Here is a 25,145-nt window from a genome sequence, read left to right as displayed (position 1 = left end):
GCATTTCTACTGTACCATTCTGGAGAAAACTCACATTACAGATGTGACTCCAATGCTTGTATTACCTATTTTTATTGTATTAACAATTTCACACAATTTGGGAGAAACAAAAAATTGCAAATGTTAGGTGTGTGTTTATATTATTATGAATGAAATGTGCATTGTTTGGAAGAGAGTCAAGGTGTCAATAACTTAATAGTTTACTAAGTGGGCCAACCCTCCCATCGTCCACTCCATCTGGGAGAGGCGAACTCTTCACCTGCATCCGCGACCACTCCCCTCCCCTTTCCACCTCTCACACAGCTTCTGTGTCCACGGCACCTTCTCATCAAGCGCCTGCTAAATCCAGTATTGGATTTCAAATCTTGCACATGGAATGTGAGTTTTCTCCAGAATGGTACAGTAGAAATGCTTGATTCTTTGTGTGGTAACAGTGCGGGTCATGTAGAATCCATAAATGATGTCCTTATGCTGTAAATATTTTAAAAAAGTGTTTTTATTAAATTTGAAAGTTCATAAATAATACAGCATTGGAGTTAAGGTATTTTATTTTGAAAATCGCGAGCTTTGGCCCGTTTCAATACCTTTACCGTAAATGTAAGTATATAGAGTATATAGGCGCACTTCAAATTCTAGCGCCGCTGGCTTGACCACGGAAAACTGAACGGCGGCTGATTTGACCGCAGTAACAATCAGCACCAGCTATTTCTGCACTGAGCTTTGCTAATTAGACTGCTGGGAGAGTTACCTGCACTGCTGTGCCCGTTAAGTTACTAACACAGGGTGAAAATCAAATTCCACCTAATATTTAGCTAGATATATTAATATATATTAAAAGCAAAAATTTACCGCAACGATTAACTGTCATTAATGAGCAGGTAAAACTAATGTTAGAAGAACTTTCATCTGCAAGACTGCACATCCAACAGGAAACAAGTTAGTCATAGCAATTTTTCCTAAATTAAGAAGCCAGGTTTAACGACTTGCCTGATGGTGAACACTCTCAAGCAAAGCAAACGTGTACTAGAGGGCTAACATAAACCTTTCCTTGCTAGCACGGGTTTGCTAACGTGATACATTAGCATTAAATTCCGGCTAACGCTAGACATGCTAAAGTATTCCACCTGAACTAGAAAATATATGTTTGGACAACTGCGTTTCCTTAAAATAACAACGAAGCCCCTGCGCGCTGCATAGGTACCGAACGCAATATATAAAATGTATACATTTTGTAACATTTTCTAACGTTACCCACCTGTGTAGCCGAAAGTCCCGCGCCGTCATCCATCTTGAAATCTTGCTCCAACCAAACTTACAGAAACCATGGCGGATACCAAACTTAAGGACCCAACCGCCCTCTGATTGGACAATTGTACTCTGTCTGTGATTGGACTGTCATTGACCAATAAGATTCAGGTGTAAAAAGTTTCGGAATCTGATGTGTGACCCTGTATATCTGCATTTTGCTCCTTTCTATTTGTACAGTTGTCCACAAACATACTTACTTTCAGTGTCTTTGTGTGAACATAATTTTAGTCACACATTCAAAAACGTTTTTACAAGTACAAATGCTTTCTGAACATGCTCAAAATGTTTTTACAAGCTACAAATCTTTGTGACCCTGTATTGTGCCCATAGAAACCATTTATCTGCATCATCACCTCTGTTTTATCACTGTAGGTTATTAGACATATGCTATAGAAATATGGATATCCCAATGTATTGCCTGAGTGTATTATCTTGTCTGTCCACTCCCCATATGTCCCCTCCTTTGGCCTGTATTAACTTTGACACGAGGATGCAATGAAGAACAAACAAGGTTGACCTTTTCCAGGTGAATACATCTGTTTTTTTCCACTCCATCCTTTAGCTGTGTTGTGTATGAACTCTTGGGCCAGGAGGAAACTCTGAAGGATGAGGATAGGCTGTATCATTTAATCGATCAGCAACAATTCATCCCATGGTAAATGATTTAACATGAGCAACAGCCCTGTCATCAAAGCATGGAAAATACTACAGACAGTATTTTTAAGCTACGACTTTGTCTTGTTGTTGTGAAAGGGAAGTGCAAACAGTGAGGATGTTCCACTGAGTGAAGTGCAGAAAAGAACAAATGTGGCCTGTCTTCAGGCTTCTTTTGTTCCATTTATTTTGCAGCACTTTGTTGCTACCTCAGCTTAATTTATCTTCAGTGTCTAAGTAGGCCATATGCAAGCTTATATTTATTTATACAATATCACCAAAATACAGTGTTCTCTGATTTATAGTTTCTTGCTATCATGTTTACTCTTTTTCCAGCTGTCCTAGTAAATCCACTTTAACATTTTCAATTCATCAATTGTTGACACAACTGAAAGAGCAGATACTATAAGTTATAATTGGTTTAAAAGTCCTGAGCCTATGCAAGTAACATAGTACTATTACTTTTTTCTTTTTATGGGAACTTCAATATTCAGTACTCTTTTGTAAAGTGATAGCTGGTTTATGGTTAAAACTGTCTACAATTGACACTAGAAGTGAAACAAAGAAGATTAACATTTCATTATTTAGGTTGGTAAGATTGGTTTATTTTACAATTATGTAAAATGGCACAAATAGCAAGCCTGTATTAAATACAAAGTCAATAAATATGCTGTATATACTTTACGCCTTAGTGGTTTTCCATGGCACATAATTGTGACACAAACATGACAAATGAGTAGGTGAAAATGCATCCAGATGCTCCCGACCTATTGTTAGTTTGCACAGCTTCCTCCACTATTTACTGATGCCATAATTTAACTTCAGGTCATAAATGAATCTGCTCACTGGGTTAGCGGTGATGCTTCATACAAATGTAACATTTTGCTGAGAATTTGTTGAATATGGTATATATTGACCTCATTAGGCCTGAGCCAGGTCAGTCTGAGCGATGTCTAGATCCATCCTCTCCTGCCACTTGGTGCTACAGCTTACATTTCCCTCATTCATTTTAATGTGTTTGCTGTGCTGGATTAATTTCTCCAGTTACACACAGGGTGATTTAAGACTCCAGGATTCCTCACTGGGTGATTACACTAAACATTTATTTATTTACTATTGTTATTTAACCACTTATGTAGAAATCCTGTACTTTTTACTGAGCCATCATAAGACTTTTACTTTGGCTTTTCACAGATTTATTGCTAGATTTATTTCTCAAAATCAACAAACATCAGTCACAGGCTGATGTGATTCTCTAACAGATTTGCATAGTTTCTCTCTCAGCTGAAAAATAATGAAATATCACAGGAATAAATAAACATTAACAGAAATAATGTTTCAGTTTATCAAATGTCTGCAATACAAACTACAGCATCTAATTAGGTTATATTTCTATATTGAGTGTGATGTTTGACATCTATTTCTGCTGACTAGATACTAATGCTTAATATCCCACAGTAATAAAACATCCATCACTGTAAATAACTAATCGTCCAGAGTTCTGACACACAGTAACTCAAGCCTGATCTGAACAATGGGCCTTGAAAGAACTGCTGATGATGAACATGCAGCAAATGTTTGTTTCCACATCCATCTTCAGATATATGGCATACTGTGTGGGTTTTCCTGTATATAAAGAATATTCGAAGGTAATTGACCTGACCTGCCAGCCTTAGTTGTGATGCAGTGAATAAGCAGTTTCCCAGAAGCATGCATTGATGTTCATGGTTGCCCACGGCTACGGTGGCCCCGATTCACCTCTCACCCTTACTGCTTTGAAAGATATTTGACTTCAGTGCTGCTGCCAAACATTGTGACCAGGCAGGTCACAAATGATGTCTTTTGGGGATTAAAGGATATCTCAGCCTTTCCTGCTCTGATCAATCACTGTTTAATCTGGCTCCTTTTGAGTCCACCAATTAGCTTAATATTAAATCTCTTAAGTCCCCCTTTAACAACTAGTGATTCCTAATGCACTGAAAGCCAGAAATGACTCACAAGTCAGTATCTTGACAGAAAATGGAGAACAAAAGAAAATAACTTCCAAAAAACAAAACTAAACTAAACTGGAAGACACTATTGGCCAGAAAAACATTTGGGTACATTTTGTGAGAATAGATGCTAGAATTCTAAAACATCAAAAGGAAAAGTAAGAGTGAAAAAGGACACCACAGTTTTGAAATCAATCTCTCCATCTGTCAGTGTCTCACCAACAAAATCCCCGCTTCTTTAAACTTAGTGACCCTTCTGCAATTACACAGACAGACAGAAGCATTCGGACCGGCTCCTTTCGAGCTCTGCAACCTGACCCCTCTGCTGCCCAGTCCTCTACAAACCATAAACCAGCTGTAAGCCACTGGGCCATTATTCATTCAAAGCTTCCTCTCTGAGGGTTGGCTTACTTTACTCTGCCCTGTTTGCTTCCTGTCTTTGTAGAGAGACAATTGTAAACAAATAAATAAATGATTAATTTCCAAAACACAATTCACCCATTTTATTCATCTGATTCTTCATTAACTGAAGGCCATGATTCAGTTGTTATAGAGTGGAAATGCCCTTGAACTTGATTGTTCATTTACTCTGTGTTTTCTGGATAAAGTGGTTACTTGTGGTGTTAAATCTTTTGCAGTAAGTCACCTTATGCAGACAATTTTTAAATAATTGTTTGTTATAATTGGTAAAATATGCATTTTCTCTCAATATAATGGAATACTTTGGCAAAGTGCAGCTATAATCACTCATACAAGTTACACTACGGTTTTTCAGTCACAGAAGCTCAGCAGAAGCAATTTATTGGCATTGATTAGTAATGTCATGACATGATATCCTTATCTGACTTACCTTACAATGTCTGATGCAGACAAATCAAAAAGGGAAAATAAATATTAGTTCACAGGGCAATGAAGCTGCAACAGTTTTTTTCTTAAATGCCAGGTTTGGTTAGCTGATGCATGGAAAGAGAGGTGAGGCATCCACACTGAGGACCATGCTTCCCAGCATCCCTCCCTCTCCACGTTCCCGCCTCGGTGTCCAAGAGCTCAGGCCTCCGGCTGTGTAGTCATGACAACCAAATGAGGTAAATGGTTGCAGGAGAATCCTCATCACGACCACCATCCTCACAGGCCTCTTTTCAGTGGTGCACAAATGTAGTATGTGCAAGTCTTTCTCACAAGCTGTTCACCATCCAACATGATTCCTGTTTGGAATTGCAAATATAAATCATTCATTGCTCAATGTCTGGTGTGTGCCATGACTGCTTTCTTTTTAGTCTACAGCACATGCCCTGAGAGTGAGTGATTTTCATCATGTGATTCTTTAACTTGTATTTCTTCAGAAAAGCATTCTACAATGTTAGACCACTTCCTACATTCTCACAGTTTGACATTAAAGACATGTTGAGAAATGAATCATCAGCATGTGAGATGGAAAGAGACACACAAACCTAGGTCAACCAAAGAAGTAACTCCTCCATGCAGCATCTCATAGGAGCAAAAGAAACTGACACTGCAAAACAGCGGAGACGAGCAGGGAAGCAGTCTTTCTGCGATGAGATTGCTTTGCATGCCATTTAATTTTCATCTGCCTTGGTTCGTCCACTAACAGGGTGGATACTTGTTATGTGAGTGGATGTTATTTAATTTTTTTGTCTGTCTGTAATTTTTCTAACACCCTCACCAAAAATAGTGCAGCCATTTGCATACCTGCAGTGTGATGACAGTGGTGTGTGAAATAACACTATGCAGCGTTTACAGATGAGCCTCTTTCATTTGCTGCTGCAACAAGACAAAAACTGCCAACTCTGGGAAATGAGGGGAACAGGTATTATTAACACTTTGCAGTAGGTGTCACTTGGTAAGAACCACATTGCCACTGTGTCACACTCACTGCTTGCAAGGCACCGCTTGATTAAAGGAAAATAGTACTGATCTTCAACTTTAAATATTATTGCCTTCTCTGTGTAGGTTTGGTCTGCACCATGTTTATGCACAATGTATTTAACCATATTTGAATAATAAATGATCACCATGCTTCTTTTTGAATATTTAAACACTGATCTACACGTCCTTAACAAATACAGACCAGAGAACAGAAAAAAGGATTATATTTTATTTTATTTTTAACCAAACATCAATGTACAGCTACACATATGGTCTATTTGACAGTGTCTCTGGAAATGCACTGAGCTGCAGCAACAACATCACACTCTCCTCTGTCACTTAATTTAGACTAGAGCCATTCTGACATTTATTTGACAAAACAACATGGATTTAGGCATTTTAAACAACATCAGGACAAACTATAGGCAAATAGCAATCAGTGTGTTTGCTCTCTTGGGTGTGCACTGCTAAATGCTTCATTCTAAAAGGTTTAATAGAAAAATAGACGTGAATCTGAACTTTATACTGTAAGAAACTCAACATTGCATGCTCTAATGTGCTGATAATTGTTATGTAATAAAATGAGAAAGAGAAAGGAAAGGGTCATGCTAATGTATGCCTCAAGCTAACAGCTAAGCTAACAATAATTTGTTAATATATAGTAACTACACAGTAGTTAGAAATTATTATGATATGTCTATAAAACACTTCCTCTGATCCCTTGACTCTGGTCTGCAACTTCAGATATCAGTTAAGAAAGCAGTTTCTCGTCTGTTAAAGGGAAAAACCACTTAATATAGCCCAATTAACATTGTAGCTATTCTTGTGGTATGAAGTAGTCAAATGTTTAATTATTTTTTTCATGAACATAACTTGTTGCTTTTTCAACTCAGAATTTTGGGGTGTTTTTTTCCTGGTAGTTGAGTTCCTAAATGTCCCATCCATATCCTAATTCTCTCCATGCAAACATAAAACTGAAGGCACCTCCGCTCTGGCTGTATAGGGTTAGGTGTAGTTCACTATTACTGACCAAACTGTCATAAGAAACAGGAATGGCAGAATCCAGATCTGAAATTCAGTGGGATTCTCCTGTGGGACTGAACTTAATCTGAAGTGACTGTTCACCAAGCCCTGGCCCCATTAGTTGCTGTGGTTATGACTGACAAACCATAGCTTGCACATCTTCAATTTACAATGGTAATGGCGGCAGATTTACCACTCATAATTCACCGTAATTTCTGAAACAACAGATCTTCAATTCCACACAGAAGTAAACAAAAGCAGGCATCTCATTTCTAGCCGTCACTGTGGATTTCGTTGACTGAGTTCCTCTAGTAGATTTTAATCAGCTGTAGCTGGCTAATGTAAAGTGCTAAAATATTACATTTCACATGTTGGATGAAAACCTTGTTTCTATGTAGTTTTGTTTCCAAGGTACATGTTTTAAAATGAGAACCCTATAAAAGGTCTTAAATGTGTTCTTGACGGCTGTGTGCATAATATAATGCTAAAATACTGAAGCGAAACCTGTATGTCCCAAACATGAACATCAGCATCCATCCCAACTGTTAATCCATGTACAGTACAAGACATATAAATAAAGTAGCACTGTTTGTGTAATTCAGGATAAAGCTAGTTAGCCCCAGTATTGCAGAGTTGTATTAAAAATCCAAACTATAATTACAGTGCTACTAATGCTAACATAACGCTTGAATTGTTCAGATGCTTAATATAGAAAAAAACATTCTTGGATAAGAAATATAATGGTCAGATTTGGGCTGTGATTTATTGCTCAGATTTTTAAAATATATAAGGATTTAAGGATAAGGCTTTATCTATGATCTTGACAAATGCAATTGATATCTAATGCAAATTGGCCAAGAGATGCTGGAGTGTCAGCTTCCCCAGAATAAATGAAGGGCAGGACTAAGCTGTTAGCCTTACTCTGAATTCTGATGGAACAGTATTTTGGATCAAACATTGCATGCTTTAAAAAAAAAAAAAAAAAGGGTCTTGTGCTGAGTGTTTCAAGCTGGTCGGCGCAGAAACTCAAGTAGAAAGTCTCAGAGGCATTGTACAAAATGAACATTAGTTAAAGCAGTGATTGGCTACATGGAAAAAGGTCAGCGTAACTGAGGTCAAAGGTCAACAAATTCAATTTGAAATTTAGACGCACCCCTGCTCCGTGCTGCCTACCACGGACATCCATGCAGAGTCTGGGTGGTGCACCACATACACAATAATGCGAGGCGCAAGCAAAAGCCTTTTTTCTGTTATAATGTGAATACACCATTAATCCTGAACAGGTATCAATGTAACCCTCACAAAATAAGGTAGCAATGCTTGATTATTACTGTAGGTAGTAAACTGTGCTTATATTGCAGCTTACTGTACATTAGATTTAGGATTTTGAAAGGCTTCAAAAAAACAAAAAAAAAAACCCGGCTACCTCCACTCTGGAGACACGTGAAGAAATTCAAAGCTTCACAGGCCTGCTGAGATGCTGAGATGCTGAGATGCTGAGACGCTGAGATGCTGAGATGCATACGTTACATTTATTAAGCTATGCTTGGACAACTGATGTTCGGGGGAGGAGTTTAGTGAAAGGTCAACTGGCTGTTAGAAATTAATTTCCAATGGGGATGCATCTTCCGGGTGTCCCACGTGGTTTGAGTTCTGGCAAACACACAACATATATACAGTACAAATCCATTTATAAGGATGTAGCACTGTCCACACAACATGTGACAACACATGAATGAATACATACGGTGTACAACACTGGCTGGTACCAACGTAGGGTGTGATTGAAAAGAGTGTACTAGAATTTCCTGTAAAATATCTGTGCTTTTACTAATAAAAAAATAACAAAAATAAATAAGGCTACATTTATTTTTTGTCACTTCTGCAAAATGTGCTTCAGTGCACTGCACATTCAGGGTTATAACTTGTCCTAATGGGGCACAGGCATTTGGGATTCCTTTTTATCTTTTGTTAACCACACAGAAAAGACGACCCCATTTGCTCATGGCTCTTTTTCTATCCTCTGCTTGTTTGCATTTAGAGGCTTGACATTCTTTCTGCTTCATGTCTCAATTTCGCTGAATTATTCATGCCTTGCAAAATGTGAGAAGCAATGTGACCAACAAACCTTAGCTTAGGGGGGACAAAATGCAGTCCAGCTTAGTGCATTCCATATACTAATCAAGGAGGACTCAAATTTAAAATTACAGGATGCAAATGAACTGAAGCCCATGAAATTCAGGCCACTACTTGATTTAATTTAGATTGTACTATACTGTTGCTCTAGTGAATGGAGATGCTGATACAGTCCAAGTCTTGATAAGTCTTTTCCAGGATATCAAATCAGCAGCTTTACTACACAATGTTGCAAACTCTTTAGTAAAATGACAATAAGTTAACTGTGAGATTTGTTAAACACAATAGTTGATGTCTATCTGCTTGTCAAGTGGTGACGTAACATTCTGTTTCTGGGTCCCAACTCTGGTTCGTGCTCCCCTTCATATGCCACAGTGTTGTTTTTCCCCATTGTTTCAGTAGATCTGAATCAAAAACCATGGGTCAGCTTTCATTTTACAACTTCCTGTGATGGGAAGGAGAAAAAGAAATGGCTACAGTTGATTAGATAAGTCACAGTATTCTTTAATTAATAAGAATAAAGCTTCTAAAGGTGCCTTGTAATGTAACGTTGAATAGCCAGTGAGCACGACGTTAATGCAAACACTATACACTGGCACATTTTACGCTGATGAAAGTAACAGTAAAAGCTGGGAGCTATTATAAACAAGTTAGACTTATAACTCGTTATATATAGCAATATATACCACTATATCACTATCTATTGGAATAAATTTACTACGATGTGTAATAAGTTTGATTATTATGCCACCAGGTGGAACAGCAACACTGGAAAAAAAAAATTATGCTGTGTAGAGGGTGACAGACTCCGCCATTTGGTTCTGGGGGAGTTTGGACCCAGAAGTGGAATGTTATGTCACACTTACAAAGCGGATTTATTCCTCAAGAAACTAACCGCTCGCTCACCACCCTCTTACAGTTAAGAACTCAGTGTTCTGAGCTGACCTGGCTGTTGCCAAAGGAAGGCTGGTTCAGAGACAGAGCAGAGGAAAATGCAAAGCTTTGGCGACCATAACTATTGGACTGAGTACAATATGTGTATACAGAGTGTGATTTGTTTTCTATTTAGGAGCTATCCCTACCTCACTAAATAACACTTCATCCACAACAATCTCCCCTTCACCTAAAGCTAATCTTTGGCAGATGAAGACTAAACCAGTCTACATGGTGTAATTAGGGGCTTGCCAAAATTAGGTTTACCATGTAAAGTGCATTATTTGACACAATAGTTCTACATAGATTCTATTTTAATACTGAATTCTCCATAATTTTCAAGATAATAGTGTGGATATTTTATGAAATCTTTTCTATACAGTTATCAATATAAGGAACATACAGTAAGTATATCCTCATCGATTGTTTGACTGTACATTGTTTTCTTTTGTACATTAATTTGTGATTATATAATGACTATACTGCTAAAAAAGCGTGTAGACCATTGTCCAAATCCTTCCTGTTTGACTGACACTTTTGTCACTGTCTAACTTCACATGCAGAAGGAACACCAGTACTTGCGAACCATTTTCGAAAGTCAGTGGGTGAGGCTGTCCAAAAAATGACATTGTAAATGGCAGGATATGCCAGCATATCATGATTCATGATCCAGTTAAATACTGAGGTTGCTGGTTGATATGGCATCCCTTTTTTATGGGATCAACCTAAGTGCCTTACACAGATAAATTCCCAGTGAAAATCATCTAAAAGGCAATGCTAACTGTCATGACACTTGACAGAACTTTAGACTCAGTTTGATGTCCATGATATCAGACGTTATTTAATTATTGGCTTGTCTAAGACTAACGAGACAGCACTGCCGCAACACTTAATAAAAGGTGTTAGCCTTACTATATTTGTGTAGGCCTGTAACACTGTGCTAGAAGCCATTAGCCAAAAATACAAACTCTCTTGAGTGGGGCAGGGAACACATAAATTTTTACTGGGACTTTGGCTTATACCTTGGGAACGTCCTTTGTTACCATATTTCAAATGTCCATGTGCAAAGATAACTTCACCTGTGCCACTGGCAGAAGGTCCTACCCTTAAACAGTCCTGCATATTCACCAGGGAGGAAGCTTGCCACATGTCACGCACACACAGTCTGCTGTGTCCTTGTATTGTTTGAAGTACCAGAACCACCCAGGCCCTTAAAGGTACATCCTTGTCACTCCTCACTCTCCTCCTCATCCCCCTTGGTACCTTTACTCCAGCGCTGGAAGCAATGAACAGTTGAGGCCAGAAAGAAGCTTGTCATGATGGCCACCACAGACACTGAGATGCCAGAGAAAATGATGATGAGCAGATCTGTTAGAGTTAGCGTGGCCTGGCACTCACGAAAGCTGTCCTTTGAAAGCTGGGCCAGAGATATGCGTCTGCCATCCATGGGGAGGGAGCACTCCATGCCTTCCACTCCTGCACCCAGATAGGAAATAAGATTACACTGATTTATTACACATGCTGAACCTACACTGCAGTGAATAATTTCATATCTATGGACATTATATTCAGAGGTGTTCCTAATATTCTGGCCCTCTCGTGTATGTAGCTGAGGACAAACAAATATAAAGACACCTCTGAATATAATGTAGTCCAGTACAACACAGCCTTTAACTCTGACCTTAATAATAAACTATTAATTGAATTTATACATTTAAAACGTGCCAAGTTTAACATGCATGTCGTCAGTTCAGTGGGAAATGATGATTCGCTGAGGCGACCCCTAACGGGAACAGCCGAAAGTAGAAGAAGAAGAATAGAATTTATACATTTATGAGAATTTCACCAAAATCTGAAACATTTTGAGCTTCATAAACACAGATGTTAAAGTGGAAGTGTTGCACTGAATTGCATACAACTGTACAGGTGTATTTATTAATGTGGCCAGGCAGTGTGGTATAACCCAGCCCTTAGACCCAAAACGCCACAAAGGGCCGTGTGACCCGCCCAGAGGCCTGAAATCATCTTGTTTCTTCTCATTCTGTTGTCGTTAAAGATCTGAAGTTAATCAGAAGTCTTCATTTAGGTGTTCAAGACACACTGTGTATACAGGACACCCACCCATAGTGCGATGGTAGGTTCAATGTGGGAATAAAGTTTGAATACTAAAAAAAAAAACATGAAGCAGAGTAGATAGTTTACCGTTAAATATAAATCTATTATAAAGACACTTTTTTATTTTAAGTCAAATTGTGCCTTTTTGTTTTGTTTTTTTTAAATACACGATTTAGATAATGAAATAAACACAAAATCTAATTTTAATTTCAGCTGTCAGTTACAAAAGGAAAGCCTAAAAATGTTCCAGGCAAACACTTCAGACCATAATCTCTGTAGATAAAGTTACTTTCATATTAGCAATGTTCTGTAGATGTCCATGCTTTGTCAGAGATATTCAAGTAGCTGCTAAGAAAATATTTTGAAACTGTTTCACAAATGTTAAGTGATGATGGACAAGGAAAAAAAATGCAAATTAGTGATTACAGAATATATTTCCATCCTACTCTAGTTGACTCTGTACAGTATTAACTATGTTTGTAGCTGAACTCTAAGAATTTTGACCATCCGTAACTACTGACCCAAAACAAACACCAGAGATTTCTCTGCCACTTTTAGTTTTCTACATATTTTTTCTACAATAGCCTACATTATTGTTTTCCTATATTTTAATTAACTAATTACATAAACAATTTGTCTTTTTCTATTAATTGTGATACTTACAAATGTATTTATATACCTGTAATTGGAATGGTAATGCTTAGGCAATACTGTATATGCAAGCGGTCATGCCAATAAAGCTTAATGAACTGAACTGAATTGATTCTCACATTACCTATAACAATCAATAAGTAGAGGACAGACTCCATCAAAATGCCAAAATTATAGAACTGAAAAACACTAACAGATTTTGTTGGGTGCTACAGATTACTGTTTAGTAAAGTATGTAGCCTGTGTGTCTGCATTCTACATGTTTGTGTGTTGCCATAACTAGGCTCACCAGCATCCGAGTGCTTACTAGACAAGCTGCACAAAAAAAAAAAAAAACCCTCCAGTAGCGCTGGATCAGAATCAGATCAAGTGAGTCAGAAGCAAACTCAGCATCAAGAAAGATGCTCCTTTACTGATCATGAGCCAATGTCAACAATCCTGGTGGAGCCAGAGAAGAGCACACTGGTTCCTGGAATGACTAATTCTCAGGCATGTCTAACGTATGTCAGGGGAATGAGGATAAAAACAAACTCAAAGCCTATAGCATGTGTGAAAACTGCTCAATCAAACGGTCTGAATCACTTGCAAGTCCACGGAAGAGGAAATGCTAACCTGCTGGACTCTGGCCTTACAAACAAGTGTACAATACCTTTAGCCATAGTTCATCTCTTTTATGAGAATTATATGCTAAAAAGGTGTTTTGTTTTAAAAATCTAATATCCTAAGAATTGGACTGCATAACTAACCATATGGCCAAACACTTCGAAGCATCAGTTCTATTTCCTACAGTTTGACTCAGCAGGGCCTGTAAAGAGGAGAAGTGTTTTTACTGTAACATTTCCAACTTTTTTCACAGCATTTTATGAATGGCAATAGTTAGAATATATAAACATGCAGTATGTGTTGTTTCTTGATAATAACAATACGGTGCTGTGAAATGTGTGATGTGCTTTTAAGCTTGATTTTGTACAAAATAATTCCCTGTTCATATATGGACCGATTGTTTAATGACATTAGCAGTAGAGAAAGAACATAAATGTACTAAGTATTCAGAAATAGGCTGAACTGACCTTGTTGTAATTAACTTTTCAACAGCAATTTCATTGAACACAAAATTCACCTTTTCCGTAATTTCCACACACCCGACCAAAGACAAAACTTTGAATGCATCTGAAAATCCATTATATTTGAGAGCATGTCCTGTTTGTGCCCAAGATAAATAGACCATATTTGTATTCATAGTCCACTTGTTGCATGGCAAAGTGACCCATCACCTCAGAGGCAGTTCTGTCTCATCTGTCCTAAAAGCCTGATTAATAACTGACATTATCCTGGGGAACACGTGGCCCCTACAAGTTACAGAGTTAGTGAACAAGCCAATGGTAGACAGAGGAAACAAAGCTTGTTTCTTTTTAATGGTATTTCTAACATGGGGTTATTACTGTTAGGTGACTGTATATTAGTCTGGCTATATGAGCACGTCAGACAATAACTGGCACTCGCTGTGTATTCATATATATATTGTCATTTATTTTAATTCAAATATGCATCGTGCATACAACAAACAAAGATGTGCGAGCAGAGATTGCAGCTTCCCAGTGGAGGCATACTGCTGCAGTTAAGAACTAAAATTACACAGTAGGACACACGGATGTATTACACTGCCTGGCAAAAGGGGGAATTACTGAACAGCTGTGTTATTTGGCTAAAAGTAGAATCATCTGGAAGAAAAACAAACACCACTTGCTCAGTATTACATGTTTGTCTGTGACAAAATGTGCACAGCTTTTCACTGAGAGCATGTCCAGATTTATTATGGATGCAGCCTAGAAAATTGAATGACATGGAAGCCATAACATTTTTACAGATATTTGTCAAACAGGATTCTGTTAGCACACACTGCCAAACCTACTACAACTGACAAATTCCAGCAGCCTTGAAAATGCTTATCCAGGTGACATTTACAATATCTGCCACTTGGCAAAAAAAACTATCAAAGTTTTGAGACAACTGCACTGGCTGCTAGTCGCTTATCGTATTCAGTTTAAGCTTCTTCTTTTAGCGTTTAAAGGCTACATGGCCTAGCATTCACGTATTTGACTGATTTAGTCTCTTATTATACCGCCACTTGAAACATGCGCTCTATATCCGCTGCTCTTCTTGCGGTGCCAGATGCTAGGTTAGTGAGGTTAATGACTATGGGCAGTAGAACATTTGCCAGTGCTGCTCCTATAGGCTTTGGAACAAGCTTCCAAACAATATGAACAATGAGCTCAGCTGAAACTTTTAAAGTTGCTTTAAAGAGCCATCTTTTTAAGACTGCTACTTGACTGGAGAATTTTCCTTTTTATTCAATTTAATCTGGATTTCATGTTTAGTGGAATTTGGAATTTTGATCTGTGATACAAAAAAAGCGCAGCAAATCTCTACAAGGTGAGCGATGTATCACTAAATAATGTTCGACTGATGCATGCGTGATCCAGTTCCAAGTAAAGGCAGGTTCTCTCACACTTCCGAGTTCCATCTGAAAGACTAATATATATTTTTTGCTAAAATGCTACCCACAGTAGCTAACCAGCCACTGACTAGTGCTGTACACACACTTCAGCAGGTAGGTCATACGAGCTGGTCTTTCTTACTCCAACTTATTTAAATTCCACATATACACTTGCCCTCTGAATTAATCCCAGTGAGAGCTGCCAAAGTGCAGATTCAAAAATTACCATGTTAAAGAGAAAAATGTGAGATGACTGACAAATTGTGGCTCAAGTTTGCTTGTTAAAATGCCCACATTTCCTGCCTTCTATAAAGCTCTAGTTTGTAGCTAACAATCTTGGAATTTTAACAGCCACCTCTTTGATTCAATACCTTGCAGCTGTTAGAAATTAAACACTAACATTAAAACACTGACATGATGCGACACCCAGATTAGGAGAATGTGTTACTACTATTGAGGACATATAGTTGACTTTGAATATTTGTATGAGCTAATAAAGCAGCAATAGATAGATAAAACACACACACACACACAGAGAATGTAGCTGGAGCAGGCTGTACACTCTCGGCTATGTCTGTCCACACAGCTATGTTACATTCCTGACATGGACAATTGATGGATTTCATTTGGGATCACAGCCAGCCAGGGGGACAGGCTACCCATGGTCTCAGCCATGATTGATCTACCTGGCTGTGACAGGCTGATATCGGAAGCTTGTTTCTCCTCCCTCCCTCAACGCCACAATGTCTGTCCAGATTGATCTCTGCACCAGTAGCAACTGCTACATTGCACACGTGCAGGAGCTGGCATTTGGTTAAAAGGCTTCACCTGCTCACAAACCACTGATGTCTAAACACTCCAGTAAACCACCAGTAATGACTCCCGAAACTGACCCCTTTCCTACTTTATATAATGAAATGAAAGTCCAATACTCAGTGGATGTAAGAACCAGGCAGACATAATTACAAAGACATTTAAGAATTATTCAGTTGAGAGAATAAGTCTGTAGAAAATCTAAAAGGAAATGGTGAGAAATGAATACAAGAAGGGGACAAGAGCAGAAGTGGAAAAGGACAGAGTGGAGAATGTGTGAAATGAATGCACAAAATGACAAGCATTCATGTGACAGTGCAGCCAGGGTGAGTCATTCAAGACGGGATTCCTTCTACATGGAGAGCCATCACTGTTTCATGGTCATATTCAAGGTCTCGCCACAAAAACTCAAATGCACACAGAAATATGCTTATTCACAAACACAAGAGATGTTAAACGATGAACACTATTAGATGCCTTTCTCACCATTTTTCATGGCAACAAAAAGCAGTTGATCAGCTGTCGCAATGCATTATGATTGAGCAGCTTTTAGCAGGTTGTGCTTCACACTCAAACACACACCGGCACAAAGAACAGTATCCATGCACACAGCCGGTGAAATAAAGGTTTCGGCTTTTCACCTTTTATTTCTGACACTGCAGGATTATCCCCTTCTGCTTCTGTACATGCAACAGCTGATGCCATCACATTGTGTAATCCTGTCCACCTCTTTGCACTTGGCTCTCCCCTGCCAGCACATCCCAACTTTAAATAAGTGTTAAATTAGGCCAAAGTAAAAGAAGCTATCAGCCAGTGCTAACAGAGTAGATATTTTCTCATCACACACCCATGGGTAGGAAGGTTAGCATGCGTGAGGCAGTATGGCATCATGTATGTGCTATGTAGTGCTGGTCAATGGCACCATATTTTCAGAAGTGCTTGTGCAGCGTAGTAACAGGTCTCTGGGGAGCAACTTGATAGGCTGTGAAGGAAAATTCTGACTTTGACCTTGTCACATGAACTGCTGCTCTGTAGTGAAACTGTTCAGGTCATGACTGGTGTTGATAACAATGCTATGGTGGGCTTCAGCCCCATAGCAGTTGGCCTTCACTGCCCTGTAGACAGCTCTGGCTCCAATTACCCTAGCCAATGTGCCATAGAACTGTGTCACTCTGAATTATAAATGGCCTTTGTTCAGTCTTAACCCAAGAGCACTGAAGACAGCAGTGGATCATGTTTACACTCGTCCCTCCATTAAAACTTTTATGAACCTGATTGGTGGCTACTTGGTGCAACTTAGAAACAGTACCAAAGATAACAGCAGAAAGATGCAAAGGTGCAAACAGTTACCCCTCATTGCCACCAGGGAGACTGCATTGCATTCCACGGTCACCATAGCTGATCGCTGCCAATGCTTGTCATTCCACCGGGCGCAGCTGTGACGCATCTCGGAAGCAACTCTCCACTCCGCTTCACTAAGGATGCTGCTTCTGGGAAGCGTCTGACAAAAGCTTGATGCACCAATCAGACAGCGCTTTCCCCAAAACATAACGATAGATGTTATGTGAAACACAGATATGAAATAATTAGCCTATGAGGATAAATGTATTTTTAACAACTAACAGCAATAAATCTCTAATCCTTGTTTCATAACGACTTACACTAACTGTTAAAATAAATTCATCATTAACATTAGGCTACAGCAAAACAAACACAATTTAAACAGACAAAAAAAGAAATCATTTCACTACAAAGCCCAATTGTAGAAACTCAAAAGCATGGAAAAACAATGTACACCACAACAAGAAAGTGCTGATGGGGGATGAAGTCACGCAGAGGACGGCTCAAAACCACATCACAAATGAAACGCGACGCAGCCGCACCCGGTGAAAATGAGGGGTTGTGTCTGTCTGTCTGTCTTTAGCTTTTACAGCTAAAGATGAATACTTGACTGTATTTCTGGGAAGATAATCTGAAAGTCCAATTTAGCTATGAAATAATACCATATCATGCACACAGGAGACAAAACACAGCCATGTAAAAAAAAAAGGGGATGTTTTCTACTCAGAAAAGTCCAGAATTTGAACCACGCTGCCCTGCAGTAATCAAAGTTATGCACAGAAAAGTGTGCTGCTTTGCGAACTCAAAATCCCAGGGGAAATCAAGATGTGAAAAATGGAATGGGATTTGAGTTTACAGCGTGGGCTCTGCAGCTGCTACATTATGCAGACCATCACAGAGGGTAACCCCAGGTAGGATGACGTCTAAAACAGGAATTTATTTTTGTCATTATTTAATGTCAGTTTTTAAAATGTATTAAAATTCAGTGCAGTGCTGATGCCACACTGAACAGTTTGCTAAAATGTGAAATTGCTACTCAGTTCCATGATAAAACCGCCACTATTTGACCCTGAGACATCATTATCTTAAATTATTCTACTGAAGAACCTACAGGCACACCTGAGATGTGTACTGGTTGACTGTTCTTGTAGATACCGCATGAATGTACTACTTTGTACTAACAAGAAATTACACATAATGTGCACTGACTGACATCAATTGAATGGCACTTAAACTTAAGAAAGCAATAAAACATTAAGATCTACTTTACTCTTGCTGTCTGAGATGTTTCTGGAGCTTCACTCCATAATTTTTCCACCTATGAGCAGCTCCTCCATTCCCTTTATGCATTGCATCATAGGAAAATAGTGCAAATAATCACCACACTCAAAAATCTAGCATGCTGACATCCTGGAGTTACTGAACTTTGTACTATGTCCGTTTCACTACACTGCATATAGAATAAGTACTAGAATTAGTATGCAGAGGGTGTACAATTTGATTCTAATGTTTTTGCTCTGTTCCTCATTTGTTGTATGGGTTATGAAACAGGCACGAGGATGCAACTCCCACACAGATGGAACGAGCACGCTCATGTACAGTGTTAAGAGTAATTTCTGTCTCGGTAATTGATTTTTTTTTTCTATGATGAATGAGATATTAAGTTGGAACACCCACATTGATGATGGTTAGAGTTGATACATATTGAAAAGCTTACAAAGTTGACCTCATTCACTAATGAGTGTCCATCTGTTACTGTGTACTCACTTCCAATCATGTTCTAAAGAATAGAACATTGCATTTTCCTGCGATCAAGAGCTCAGTGATTATTTTAATTAGGCCTGGCGGGATGATGCCTGTATGTTTGAACAGGCCGTTTTTGTAAATCCAACTCAGTATAAGCCTCCCTGCTACTTTGTGTTTGTTCAGCAGTAGATTTAGGGTCGACAAAGACTCTGTGTGACACAAAAATACTCAAATCAAGTTCATAAAACAGAAAACAGTCACAACTAGCAGCTCTGGAGGTATGTGTTTAGCTCTTCTTAGTCTTTAACTCAGTTCATTAGTATAAAATTCTTCAGCTCAGAGTACTAATGACAGATTTTTTTTTTCTATTAAACTACTTTGTTACACTTACAAATAGCAAAAGGACTGATTTACACACAAAATGCAAATTTTTAACTGTATATTCCTACTAGATGTACTGATCTACAAAGATTTTTTACTGCAAATAGTGCCTTTCAAAACAAATATGGGTCACAGTTAACTTTAAAACCCTGCAGTAAGAAAAACCAAGCAGCTCTTTTTTAAATTATACAAAGAGACAGGAGGATACTTTCGGTTCAATGAAACAACTTCTTGTCCTTTCTGACCTCATACAGAACTAATCTGCATGTCTTAGAAGAACCTAAGATGAAAACAATGAATCATTTTGCTCAAATATTATTTGCCATCCAATCTTCCAGCATGATTCGCATCACAGACCACCGTCCAGTCATCTGAAAATGATCAAATACAGTAACACAAAAGAGCAACTGAAGACCACTTTACTGTAGCTATCCTGTACAAAGAAATAAGCGTTTGTGTGCTGTCCAGGATGATGAATTTGTCCCTAGGGCTGTAAAGCAAACACTCACTGATGGGAATATAAGGGCTGCATATGAAGTGGGAAACACATTACTATCTCAATTTAGGAGTGTGTATACACTGGGGCCAGTTGGCAGTGGTGCCAGCAGCTTGGCCAGGCCTTTGGCTTGTTCTTTGCTGCTGATGTCTGCCTGGCCAGCACTGCTAATGCAATTCATTATGCCTTGTAGTTGACAACACTTAGAACCTGTGATTAATGTATTTGCAGTCTTGCACTAGGGGGAAATAGGTATTCTTGCCAGTTTATCAACTTTTCTTCCTCACAGGCCCAAACGTGTGTGTTACTCATGCCGAAATACAAGAAAGAAAAGCAACAGCGGTATCAATAGTAAGGTTCACCATGGACTATACTGTACGGAGTTTGCTTATTTGAGCTGTCAGCAGTTTACAGCAGCTAGCAAGCTGTCTAAAGGAGGCAAACTATAGCTTTTGCCTGCCAAATCCCAATTAGGTTTTAAGTAATTTTAATTTGCAAATAGAAAAACTGACATTTTGTCAGGAAATCTATTGCATAATTACAGCAGCTACTTTAGATCCCTGTGCAATCTCAGTCTCACGTGACAAAGATTCTGCCATGTTTGCATTAGCAGTGAGATCCCTTGCATCGAATCTTGCTAAGTTCCGCTAACCAATAACTACAACTAATAACTGCAAAATATTTTATTTCTGCTCCAAATGCTATTTGTCACTAGGTGCGGAGAGCATGCAGCGCAACGTTCTAAAAATAGTTGCAGGAGGGCAATGGATGTCTTTCATAATGTCACACATGGTGGATTTGTTTTTGAATCAGTCTTCACTTCCTGTCTACAGCTCCTCACGTGATGTAACCCATTCCTGCTTTTTTCCTTTCTCACATCTCAAAAAAACCTAATTTTGAGTCAAAAGATTTTGGCCCTTGCTTTCAACAAACACTGTTATTATATACAGGTCAACATTCCACACCCAAACCAACCTGGGGACAGTGACATAAATGTTCCCACTTCTTATCTGTGCATCTTTCTCCACAACACCCTGTATCGGGACATAAAGTACTGTAATTATAAATTTAATGGCTTGTAAAATACACCTTTTACATCCATGGGCATATGTCACAACACTGGGCCACATTCGTATAACGTTCTGAGCTCAAACTAAATGAATCTGTAACATGAAATCTACACTGATCCAAATATGATGACAGCACAAGCTACTAGTCACGTATGGCTGAACTGTCAGATCTGTTTATTTTCTGCCTCCCGAGCTCCCACATGCTGGCTTGCGTTTGAGATAACTGTTGCCTTTGTCCTTTCTAAGGACATTATTAGTAATATACATATAACCGACCTTCAGTAAAACAAAATAAATAAATAAATAATAATCTATGGTTCCCTCTGAACAAAACAGAGTTTATGGTCCTTTTTTCTAGGCAATCCCCTTTGTGCTGTGTGCTCAAATTGCCTGGCACACTCAAACACACCAAAACATCAGCCCTGTTACCTAACTCAGCCCTCCAGGCTGAATCACAGTGGTAGACAGTGGTCTATAGTATGGGCCTAAAATTCACACAGGCAGAGCATTAAACAATTAACAGGAGAGAGGTTTTGATTTGTACTGCTGTAGAAGAGAAGTCCTAGAGAATATTGCTGAATTACAGTGCCCACCAAATGCCAAGTATAATATAAATAAGTCTTACATAAATACAGCATATGCCTCAAATTGATTGATCTGACTACCACACAAGACAGAGGTCAATGTTTGGTTTGTATGAAAGCTTAAATGTGGAACCAGAAAAACTGTGAGCTAAAATCCAGAGTCATCTAATTTATTTTTCCAGATTGAACAACACTGCATTTTGAGTTAGTGAATCATTTTGAAATTTTAAACACTCAAATTTATAACAAAGCATCTGTGTAGATGTGTGTTCCTATCCTACAGGGAAAACATAGACCAGAGAAGTGTTATAACAATGGATTTTCCATAATACTGCTGTATGCCCTGCTCAGATATGCTTTATTTGGGTCAAGCATATAAAAAGAAAATGCTTCTTAAATGCTGCTACTTACCATTTGGAAGCTTGTGACTGTTGTCCATCAGCCATGTGAACAGGCTGGCAAAGTTGCAGTTGCACACCCAAGGGTTGCCCTCTAGCCTCACCACCCGCAGGGAGGGCAACTGACTCAACGCTCCCACCTTTAGGGTAGACAGTGCATTGCGCTCCAGTTCCAGTTCCCTCAGAGAAGTGAGGCCCAGAAAAGCATCCTCACTCACCATGCTCAGATATGGGTTGTTGCCTAGCCGTAGTTTGATCAGGCTACGGGACTCACCAAACGTCCCCTTTGGGATTTCAGTCAGATTGTTGCTGCCCAGGTCCAGGAACACCAGCCTGGAGGAGCTGCTAAGTGTCCCCGGTTCTATGTGGGAGAGGGAGTTGTTCCGGAGGTCCAAGTAGACCAAGTCACTGTACAGAACCAGGAAATCTGAGGGGATGCGGAGTATCCAGTTGTCAGCCAGCAAAAGCCTGCGCACATCCAAGGGGATCTCATCGGGTAGATGGGTCAGCCCACGGCCGCTACAGTCCACAGTATGAGGATCTGGGCACAGGCAGGTTGCTGGGCAGTTTTCCCCCCAGGTCCATAAGACAGAGGACAGCAAGATGAGGATAGACTGGTGCCAGCAGACACATGAGGTTGGGGGTTGAAGACAAGAGGGGAAGGGTCAGAGGGCAGGAGATGAGGACAAGGGAGGGGAAGGGGATAGTGAAAGGGGTTGGAGGGTGATCAGTCCTCGTGAACAAACATCCTGCAGTTGTGGAGATGAAATCTAGAAGTGCTCAGGAACTCTGAGGCGGCAGAGCAGCAGCAAAAACAGTTTTCCAGGAGATCATGTAGCAGGTTGCTTGGACAGAACAGCAGACTACCTGCTTTGAAGGAGCAAAGAGGTGAAGACAGTAAGCAGTAGGGAGCAGGACAGCAAGAAAGACAGAGCTTGACAGAGAGGGGAGGGTAGCTTAGGAGAAGTAAATAGACACGAGTGAGCCAGGAGTGCTGAGAATCCGGGGGCACGAACAAGGGAGAGGGGGGTTGAGGAGGGGGCTCTGTCCACCACACTATCCCACAGTTGATCTGGCGGCAGAGAGAAACAAAAACAATAAGGTCTCTGACACAAAAGGATATATGAAGCTGTGATTCAAGCATGACAAGCAAAGAGTAACATCACTGCATCCCTCCATTAGTCCCAAGTCTCTGTGTTGAAAAGGCTGAGAGTCTGAAACGAGAGAGAGAGAAGCTCACGGAACATCGCTCAAGTGACAAGGTTGTCCCCACTTATTATTCCCACTCTATTTCCCAGTGCCCTGCAACATGCTGTGAAAACACAGCACAGCTCAGTGTTGCGCTCTCCAGCACCAAATGTCCTGGCAGGAGCCTCATGAATGCAGATCGCAGTGCTGAGCTGCACACAGCCATGCCAATCCAGCGTCTGCCTCTGAATCTACCACGGTGCATCTCATGCCCTCTCCCCTCTCCTTATTTCTAGGGAGGCGTGCCTGAACCACGCTATCAATATGTGATGTCACTTCCTATAGTGTGAAGAAATGATAACCAGCTGCATCTGGAAAAATCTGAAACATAGAAGACATTTATTTACAATAAGAGGCAAATTATGTTATGAAATTTTACACTCTTTGCCTTCATCACACATATTTTTAATCTTTTCATTTTATTATGCGTTTCAGATGTTTCCAATTCAATTGAGCACAACTGCTGATTCACAGTGCTTAAAGGATAAAGCTGGTCATTTTCTTTATAAAAACAAAAGCAGGTAACAGAATTATTAGGAGCTCCAGTTATGCTTTATACCAATTCTGTTTTTGTAGTATATGAGTTTATGGGAAAACCACTTGTATAATTATCCTCATCAACACTATCCCATTATTTTTCTTAAAGCTGTGTATCCAATGGGGAACACGACTGCTTTCAAATGAAAATTCTAGTCCACTCTTGAGTCATGTGTGGATCGAGGCCATTTGGCCACTAAAGTGTTTCTCATCCATAACCAAGTGAGTGTTAATCCTATGCTAATGATCCACATAAATGTCCTTGTCGGAGTTTGGGACAATAATTTTAATGCGTGCTGTTGATGACACCAGCAAATCCAGGGAAACCAGCGATTTGCATTAATGCAACTTGTTTTTCCTTGGTGACAGAATCTGTGTGGTGCTGCAAGAGCGATCAAGCGGTTGATTTAGTATGGCTGAAACTGTTCGTTATAACAAATTATCACTGTTGCAAGGCTGCACATTCCCTATTAACAATGTTTTAATGACCTAGGTTTCTGTGGAGACAGCATGTGTTCTTCCCACTGGTATACTGTATACAGTATACAATGGATGTTGCATCACCACTTCCCTCCACTATGCAAAGATGAAGCCAAAATATCGTGAACACAGTGGCTGCCATCTTGCTTTTTTACAACTAGATTCTGTGCAGTAGCAACCAGAAGTGAGGGGACAGCATCAAACTGCCTATCAAAGCTGTCAAATAAAATGAAATATGCCTCCTTTTATATCAACAAATGTCTTAATAGACAGACCTATCAGAAGAATTTACCTCTGTACACACATCAATGTGATAATATCCATCCAAAAAAAACCATAGAACTGACCTCTGTGGGAAAATCTGATTTGTACTTTGAGTTTTTAGTGTGGCTCATGTCCCATCCACTAACATGAAGGAGGCAGGATTTAATACCTATATTGCAACCAGCCACAAGGGGGAGATCATGTTGCAGTGGCTTCACTTCTGGGAGCTGTCATGGCGTCCATGTTTTCCACATTCAGCGGTTCTTCCTAGTAATTAAGCAATTGCGTCCCACACAAGATCTGTCACAAAACTACTCAATTTTTAGACATAAGAGCTCTTCTACATTTTGGTGGAGACAGAAGTGATTTCCTTAGTTAGAAATGTTGACCTCTCCTAAAAGTAGAACCGAAAATATGCCATTCTGAGAATTTTTGGCCAGTTAGGAGTGATTTTCTACTCTGAGATGTTTCATAAATACAGGCCTAGCTTCGCCAGCCTGTCTATGCTACTTCCACATGCTGGCCTTTGTTGTGTTCAATCTGTCTCTACCTGGTCTAATGACTATCATGGCTCCCTATTACTCCCTCTAAT

The 25,145-nt window shown here is 39.4% G+C and overlaps 1 protein-coding gene and 1 long non-coding RNA gene across 3 annotated transcripts in view; both read right to left on the bottom strand.

The window, feature by feature from the left end:
• Positions 1-1,361, bottom strand: part of LOC109971281 (uncharacterized) — a 5,119-nt gene extending 3,758 nt beyond the window's left edge. For both annotated transcript variants that reach the window (XR_002276529.1, XR_002276534.1), the window contains exon 1: positions 1,256-1,361. This is a non-coding gene — a long non-coding RNA (uncharacterized LOC109971281). The remainder of the gene's footprint in view (positions 1-1,255) is intronic.
• A 9,012-nt stretch (positions 1,362-10,373) lies between these two features.
• lrrc38b (leucine rich repeat containing 38b) lies at positions 10,374-22,656 on the bottom strand (the record flags this gene model as incomplete). The annotated part of the gene is made up of 2 exons (XM_020612771.1): positions 10,374-11,408; positions 22,038-22,656. Coding segments are annotated over 2 exons (867 nt in total), but the record flags the coding sequence as incomplete, so codon positions are not given.
• Positions 22,657-25,145: the final 2,489 nt, after the last annotated feature.

This window comes from Monopterus albus, unplaced genomic scaffold (assembly GCF_001952655.1).
Source record: "Monopterus albus unplaced genomic scaffold, M_albus_1.0 scaffold1.1, whole genome shotgun sequence".
Classification (NCBI taxonomy): domain Eukaryota; kingdom Metazoa; phylum Chordata; class Actinopteri; order Synbranchiformes; family Synbranchidae; genus Monopterus; species Monopterus albus.
Note: the sequence above shows the minus strand (reverse complement) of the source record. Positions and strands in the feature narration are given on the sequence as shown.